The 9,075-nt window shown below is 41.5% G+C and overlaps 1 protein-coding gene across 1 annotated transcript; it reads left to right on the top strand.

Moving 5' to 3' along the window:
- The first annotated feature begins 5,916 nt into the window (after nucleotides 1–5,916).
- LOC120353497 lies at nucleotides 5,917–8,728 on the top strand. Its single transcript, XM_039437341.1, has 2 exons — nucleotides 5,917–6,836; nucleotides 7,934–8,728. Exons 1-2 carry the CDS (start codon nucleotides 6,456–6,458, stop codon nucleotides 8,342–8,344), a joined length of 792 nt encoding a protein of 263 aa, XP_039293275.1. The 5' UTR covers nucleotides 5,917–6,455; the 3' UTR covers nucleotides 8,345–8,728.
- The last annotated feature ends 347 nt before the right edge of the window (nucleotides 8,729–9,075 follow it).

The raw sequence follows: 9,075 nt of genomic DNA, 5'->3' as shown, positions 1-9,075 counted from the left end.
CGGCACTACTCCATCCCCTCCACTTTGGGGGAGTATTTAAAGGCCGGACGAGCCCCAGACCACAGCATTCCGCTCACAACCTTCCTGCTCCTTGTATAGCGGCCCGTTGGCTGCCGTACGTCCTCGACCTCCTGCCCTGGTACAGCGGCCCGTTGGCTGCCGTACGTCCCTAACCTTCCATCTCCCTAGGGCACAGCGGACCGTTGTCTGCCGTCCCTGTCCTCCCATCTCCCTAGGGCACAGCGGACCGTTGTCTGCCGTCCCTGTCCTCCCATTTCCCCAGGGCACAGCGGACCGTTGTCTGCCGTCCCTGACCTCCCAACTCCCTAGGGCACAGCGGACGTTGTCTGCCGTCCCTGTCCTCCCATTTCCCCAGGGCACAGCGGACCGTTGTCTGCCGTCCCTGACCTTCCATTCCCCCAGGGCACAGCGGACCGTTGTCTGCCGTCCCTGTCCTCCCATCTCCCTAGGGCACAGCGGACCGTTGTCTGCCGTCCCTGTCCTCCCATCTCCCTAGGGCACAGCGGACCGTTGTCTGCCGTCCCTGTCCTCCCATTTCCCCAGGGCACAGCGGACCGTTGTCTGCCGTCCCTGACCTCCCATCTCCCTAGGGCACAGCGGACCGTTGTCTGCCGTCCCTGTCCTCCCATTTCCCCAGGCACAGCGGACCGTTGTCTGCCGTCCCTGACCTTCCATTCCCCCAGGGCACAGCGGACCGTTGTCTGCCGTCCCTGTCCTCCCATCTCCTAGGGCACAGCGGACCGTTGTCTGCCGTCCCTGTCTTCCCATTTCCCCAGGGCACAGCGGACCGTTGTCTGCCGTCCCTATTCTTCCTTCTCCCCAGGGCACAGCGACCGTTGTCTGCCGTCCCTATTCTTCCTTCTCCCCAGGGCACAGCGGACCGTTGTCTGCCGTCCCTATTCTTCCTTCTCCCCAGGGCACAGCGGACCGTTGTCTGCCGTCCCTATTCTTCCTTCTCCCCAGGGCACAGCGGACCGTTGTCTGCCGTCCCTATTCTTCCTTCTCCCCAGGGCACAGCGGACCGTTGTCTGCCGTCCCTATCCTGTCTGTCCTTCCTTTTCCTACTTCACTGGAGCGGAACCGAGGCCGTAAGGCCGATACAAAATTACATCAAAGTGGTGTCATCAGAGAAGAGATCGACCTTCACGCCGTCAGAAGCACCAGGAGGTGCTGTTCACGCCAGCTGAGGCACAAAGAAGAAGGAAGAGGAACTTCGACTTGCCTCCTTTCCCCGCCCACATTACGACTGAGCGAAGTCATCCAGGAGCAACACCTGGGTATCAATCACCCACCTCTAAGCTACTCAGGGTGTACGTGATAGATTGGCGCCCAACGTGGGGCACGAGGCAACGAAGTAAGAATCATGAGTGAACAGGGAGAGTCTGATTCAGACGCTCAACACCAGCAGCTGACAGAGGATCAGTCGGTCGAGGACATAAACCCCGAGGTGATAGCTGACCCCAGAGTTTCCTGGATCTATAGATTGAAAAAGGATGAGGCATTCAATCTTCTACAAGATTGGGGCATAGTGTCATCTGGAACACTTGCTGAGTTGAGAAAGTTGTTAGTAGAACAACATAGGAAGATGGCAGTACGTTATCCCAGCCCAAGACCCGGCATAATGAGCGGAAGCAGTGGGGAAACTAAACACTTGGTGACAGGTACCCATACTGAGGTTAGAACCAATATTCACACAAACCCCCTCATGGACCCAGGGGCGGTATGTGACAAGGTAAGAAGCTGGAGACTGTCATTCGACGGCCAATCAGATGCTCCCAGCTTCTTGGAAAGGCTAGACGAGCTACAACAGCCTATGGGCTCACTGGCAACCAGCTACTAGTCGCGCTGCCTGAATTACTGGTTGGTAAAGCTACTCTATGGATGCGTAATCGTCGTGACCAGTGGAATCATGGGACAATTTTGTGACAGATTTCAGATCACGCTACTACCCACTTACCTATGAGGAGGACCTCGAGAATCTAATTCAGGCAAGGAAGCAAAAGGAAGGTGAATCGTTTGACGAATTTCTCGAAGATGTACTGACACTCATGAGGCGTCGAGGAGGTTTTACAGACGAGAATAAATTACAGAGAGTGTATAAGAATCTCCTCCCACGGTACAAATTGTATATTCGGCAATCAATGTTCATAGTATCAACGAATTGGAAAAATTCGCGAGGGAGTATGAACAAATAAAAGCAGAGGAGAAACAGAATAGACAGAATTCGAGAGTTCACATGATTGAGGACACGAAAAAGATTACAAGGCTCAAGGTTGAGACAGTTATAACCCTACTAGTAACAGACCATCTCTTAGTGAGTCTGAACCCATGTGTGGGCAATACAAGAGACCGGGGCACTGGAGATCACACTGTCCCGATATTCCACCATGTAAAAGGAGCGGAAAGAGAGCACTGATATGTGTCTGTGATGTGCAGAAGGAGAATAAAACTCCGAACAAGACAGCAGTGATGCGAACGGCACACAGGATTCCTGTGATCGAAGAGTCATCAAGGGACAACAGACTATTCATTACTGTGACAATCGGAGGTAAAAAGTGTCGGGCATTGCTAGATAGTGGCGCTGAAGCTAATTATATGAGTAATGAGGTTTATGAAGTTCTCCAAAAAATAGAGGATGATAAGGAAGGTACCAACTCATCACCACGCCATATTAGCTGATGGACGATCTACCCCATTAAATGGGAAGCTGACAACTAATGTCACTATAGGACAAATCACAGTTCCACTAGTGGCGTCTATACTGGATGGACTTGGACAAGAGTTGCTATTAGGCATGGAATTTATGCGTGGAAACAGGGTGAATATTCACACATTCACGAGAGAGGTAGAGTGGGATCCTCCGCAACTGAATCCTACAAGTCCGCTAATAATGTCGCGATCTCTCTTATTGGGGACTAAGACAACAGCAGTCCCAACAATATCAGCTGTACAATCCAAATCTCAGTACAACAAGGATCGCGACAAAAGGATATTCATGCAGTTTGGTTTGAATAGAGTCGAACCCAATGCCTTGATTGATAGAAAGGCAGAGATGTCATATATTCCGAGGCAAGAATCCTGGGGCAACATTGTGATGGATCACAGGGATGAGATGACTGAGTATGAACGGCAGGCGACGATTCATGCCCCAGCCACCAATACAAGTGGTAGCTCCGAGAGTGATGTGGAAAAGTTAGTACCACCCCTCATTGATATGGTTGTAGAAGAGCCAACACAGTCTTTGACCATCAAGGAAGTAGTCTCACAGTCCCAGGATCCCAGACCAGGACTCTCAAGGAATAAGGATCCAGTGTTGTGTCACCGAGTCTCAACACCTGGTAAGCGTAAACGGGCTGGCAAGCCACGCATGAAAGTCCAATTTCCAGATGGACGATGTAAATATGTACCTGGTGGACCGGGTGTAGATGATGATCATAGTGAGTGGCATACACTCTAAGGTGATGCCTGGGAGGTGTACACCTCTTAAGGTGATGCCTAGATGACTCACGCCTTTAAGGTGGTGCCATAGAGGGCTCCGACCCCCCCCCCTCCCCAAGTAGGAGTGGGGTGTCACAAAGTAAAATTGTGACGGAAGATATTGCTAAATAATTAATAATATTGGAGAAAGACGCTCGGCTATCAGCAAGGCTAGCCGACCGCGGAGATAAGGAAGGTACCGATGGCGCATCATCTTCCGCGCATCAAGACGATTTCCACCGCCTCTGGCGGCGGCACTACTCCATCCCCTCCACTTTGGGGGAGTATTTAAAGGCCGGACGAGCCCCAGACCACAGCATTCCGCTCACAACCTTCCTGCTCCTTGTATAGCGGCCGTTGGCTGCCGTACGTCCTAACCGCCTTCATATATTATTCTAACTTACAACTAATACATTTATTCCTTAAACCTCTACAAGTATTACAATTAATTTTCACATTCAAAGCTTTTAGTATTTAATAGTTTTATTCTCTCCTCAATTAACGAGTTCATCATAATCTCTGTAAAAAAGTTAAAGTTTGTACAACATCGCTGATTCGCCACACATTTTCATAATTTCAAATGTAAATCTTACACTATCAATGTTTTATCTGTTAACCTATCATCAATGAAATAATACATTCGAATATTCAACCAACCTAATGAATTACAATAGCAAAATTCAGGAATTTCCTTTAATTCGCATCTTCGATGTCTATCAACTATATTCTTATTTATAATATAACATACGCTTATATGTTCTGACTTCTGTTCTTCACTTCTACCAGGTTTTATAAATGTTAAATATTCCTCAAACGTTAGTCCTTCTTTTCCGAAATTATTCAATTCTAATATTGTTTTGTCAATAAGTTCGAAATAACAACATCTATATTTTTTATCGATTTTATTCGAAAAATAGTTCTTATCAATGAAATTGAATCCATCTCCAATCTGAAATTAAACAGAATATGCTATCAATCTTGTTCTAAGCCTGTCTCATCTGTAGAATCTCGTAAAAAATTCCAGATAAGTTTATTTAATTGTTCTTTTGTTAAATGTTTATTTTTTTCTGTTATAACCTTCTTAATTTTATCGATAGACTCTTTAAGATGACCACAATCACATCTGTATGAGCCTGGGATATTGCCATTCTCCCAGAATTTATCATATGATGTACCGTATAATTCACAAACTGAAATATGATTATAGTTATCACTATGCCAAACTCCTAATTTTTCATAATCTCTCACAAAAGTGTGGAGAGTGGAGAGACTTTTTTCTCCAAGTCAACCGCAGTTTTCTCTACCATATCCAAAGTTGTTGACCTAGATGAGTTGGGTCTTGTAGCAACAGGTAACTTAATACCACAAGTCTTAAGAAAACGGCCAAACATAACTTGTGAGCTTCCTCCATACCCTTGTCTCCTATCTCAGTGCTATCAGCCAAGAAGCGTAAGCTAGAACTGGATGAAATTGATCTAAAAACGGAGGAAAATTGAGTTTTTTGAAGCCACACAGTCATTTAGGGAACAGCATAAGCAGCTAGAAGAATTTTAAAATAGAAAATTTGAGAGGAACTTGGACCATTCACATTGGCGAAATTTTGAGCCTAGTGGAGTTTATAATGTGACTGCATTTACTGTGAATAATACTGGGAAATTCCCATATGTAGGTGTACTAGGGGAGAAAGATGGTTTGAAAAACGTTTACTTTGTAAAGGGCTGTCATAAAAATGTTTTCATTAATGCATACAAAGCTATCGAAACTCTCAAGAAAGAGGGTTATTTTGTAATCCCTTACACTGACAAAAAAGAAATTATTTGTCTACCAAGGGAAGAGAAAATTTGTGTAATTACAGTCAATGCTATGTCAAGCTATAATGGGCATACATTTCCTAGAATAGAATCAGTTAAGTTTCTCCCAGATGTTTGGAAAAACTTGGAAGACACTCCCTTCACACAAAAAGAAGTGGAGCAGTATAATAACATCACAGTGCTGGAAATTAAAGGGAAAGTGAAAGTAGGAGAGTGTAAAAGATTGGAAGAGTTACCACAAGGTATAGAGTTAGTCATTATTGCAATAAAAGAAGTGTACAATAGAAACAATACTCGGTATATCCTACAGTTTGAAAATGTGGAAGCATTTTCAAACTATTGGTTAGAGGAAGAATTTGAAAAGCCGAACATAGATTTGAATTATAAAATTAGAATCAAGCTAGATGTTTTATTCCCAGTAGGAATAAGGAAAGAGTTACTTTCTGTATTTGATTTGGGCATAGATATGCTTTGATGTATGTATAATAATTAAAAAATAAAGAAAATTATTGTGACAATCCTCATGACATTGAGCTCTCACCCCTTCTCCTGATTCCTCTCTCATTTTTACTTTCCTGCTAAACGAGTGGAGGAGGAGGACAAAGGAGGAGGACAAAGGAGGAGGACAAAGGAGGAGAACGTCAATTTTTGTCCTCGGAGGGGAGGAGGAGGAGAACAATTGTCCTCCGAGGAGAGGAGGAGGAGAAAAATTTAAGTAAAAATGAACTTACATGTGTTGATTTGACGAAATGAAGCTCAGCTAGCACCTCGGCTATGATTTTCTAGATGCAGGTAAGGTTCCTTCACGAGAGCACAATTGCTTATGAGTAGTGAGGTGAGAAAATGCTGTGGAAAAACAATGTAACCAAACTGTAACACTAAATATATATTATAAAAATCAACACTTTCACAAAAATATGAGAATATAACAAAAATTTTCACTTACAATCAATAATGTTAGCAGCGAGCTAAAGCTCTGGGGAGTATCGGCAGTGTTCGCCAATTGTGATACACGCCTCCTTTGTGTTTCTATCTCACTCGTACAAGCATGCAACAGACAGAGAAACGACTTGCTATATAATCGCTTTTCTCAGTGGAAAATCATCATTCACGTTAGAGAGCTATCAGTACGCGCTTCTCGACACCATGGACAAGTCACACCGTGCATCCTCATCCTCATTCTTATTACCAGACAGCCCGCCTCCGGAGAGGGAGCTGAACTACTGGGAACAGCAGAAGCAGCAGAAGAAGCAGCAGAAAAGCCTCAGCTCAGCTACAACATCAGCTGTTGCCTCCACCTCTGGCGCCCCCTCCTCCTCAGCCTCAACCTCAGATCCCTTGAAGAAACAAGGGATCTTCGTCCAAGATGAGGATTCCAGCATCATCGTGGGAGACAGCAGCCCTCCCCCGCAAGCTACTTGGGCACCACGCCGAGCAGCGCTCACATCGGTACCCGCTCCCAAGCAGTCTGTCAAGAGGAGGCTGTTTGTCGACGATGAGGAGCCTGGCGTCCTCACTCAATCAAAGGTTAGCATACAAAAAATTATTATTGTAATGTACACAAAATCTTTATAAAATGTGAATCTTATAAATCTTTTGTGTGCATTTACTGATTCTTATACTGCGAGCGAAGACTGAGCTATCTAATTGTACTATCAAAACAATCCGAACACAGATAAATTGTCACGATGGTTGATATACATGTTTACTAAATATGACGCATGAAACAATTCAATTATCTACCAATTTGAATTGAGTTCAAGTAATCGGAGAATTTCCGAGTTATTACTTATATATATATATTACTTACTATATCAAATTACTGATTCGAATAATGCATAAACTGTTTGTGTGAAACAAAAATTGTTAAAAATTTGCATGAGTAATGAAACGTGAAATTCAAATAATATTGTTATTATAAATCCAATCATATTATTCTGCAATAACTTTGATGACAAATGACAAATTACTTATTACTTATATGAAAATCCAATCATATGTTGATTGTAATGAACTGAAAAAAGTTTTTCGATAATTGAGAGTTATGTCAGAGAATTTCCGAGTTATTACTCACAGTTTTGAGTAGTGAATCTGTTGAGCAAGATCTCTCTCTTGTATGATTTTAAACCTGAAACAAATAAGAGTCTAATGAAATATTTTTCAACAGATATGAGTGTGAATAATACATTGATATTTGAATTATGAAAAATCCAATCATATGCATAAACTGTATGTTTTCTGCAATAACTTTGATGACAAATTACTTATTACTTATATGAAAAATCCAATCATATGCATAAACTGTTTGTGTGAAACAAAAATTGTTAAAAATTTGCATGAGTAATGAAACGTGAAATTCGAATAATTTTTTTATTATAAATCCAATCATATTATTCTGCAATAACTTTGATGACAAATTACTTATTACTTATATGAAAATTCCAATCATATGTTGATTGTAATGAACTGAAAAATTTTTTTTCGATAATTGAGAGTTATGTCAGAGAATTTCCGAGTTATTACTCACAGTTTTGAGTAGTGAATCTGTTGAGCAAGATCTCTCTCTCTCTTGTATGATTTTAAACCTGAAACAAATAAGAGTCTAATGAAATATTTTTCAACAGATACGAGTGCAGCTACAGGAGTCGCAAGACAGCTCAATAATGTCTCTGTTACGGGAGACGGAGGAGGGGGAGGAGGAGGATGAATTGGACAGGGAGACAGACGACTTTATTCGAATTATAAATTCCAGATGTGAAAAACCCTGGACGCCTCTGCGGGAATTGGAGGAGGGGTTACCATACCCCATCGTGGACGTGCGGGAGGCGTCCAACCAACATGGTCGTCGCATCATCTTGAAACTATACACTCCCGGAATGAGGTCGACTGAGGTTTATCTTCCGGAACGGTTTTCCGAAATTGTATCCTCAAACGATATTGAGAAGTTCAAAAAGAACTGCACAAAATCTTGCCTTCTAGTCAAACATGTTAATGCTAGATGGTCCGACATAAAGATTTTAAGTAAAAATTGTTAATAATCTTGGAGCTTATCTAGCATTAACGTATATATATATATATATATATATATACAAAACATTTATCATATTTATAATTCACTTGTTATATGTATCAAATATCTATAATATCAATAACATTTAAAAAATAGTTTGTTATTCTATAAAACTATATAATTTATCATATTTATAATTTACTTGTTATATGTATCAAATATCTATAATATCAATAACATTAAAAAAATAGTTTGTTATTCTATAAAACCGGAACGGTTTTCCGAAATTGTATCCTCAAACGATATTGAGAAGTTCAAAAAGAACTGCACAAAATCTTGCCTTTTAGTCAAACATGTTAATGCTAGATGGTCCGACATAAAGATTGTTAATAATCTTGGAGCTTATCTAGCATTAACATATATATACAAAACATGTATCATATTTATAATTTACTTGTTATATGTATCCAATATCTATAATATCAATAACATTAAAAAAATAGTTTGTTATTCTATAAAACCGGAACGGTTTTCCGAAATTGTATCCTCAAACGATGTTGAGAAGTTCAAAAAGAACTGCACAAAATCTTGCCTTTTAGTCAAACATGTTAATGCTAGATGGTCTGACATAAAGATTGTTAATAATCTTGGAGCTTATCTAGCATTAACATATATATATATATACAAAACATGTATCATATTTATAATTTACTTGTTATATGTATCCAATATCTATAATATCAATAACATTAAAAA

This window comes from Nilaparvata lugens, chromosome 11 (genome assembly GCF_014356525.2).
Source record: "Nilaparvata lugens isolate BPH chromosome 11, ASM1435652v1, whole genome shotgun sequence".
NCBI classification, from domain to species: Eukaryota; Metazoa; Arthropoda; class Insecta; order Hemiptera; family Delphacidae; genus Nilaparvata; species Nilaparvata lugens.
The sequence above is the reverse complement of the archived record's forward strand: the minus strand, read 5'-3'. Positions and strand labels throughout refer to the sequence as shown.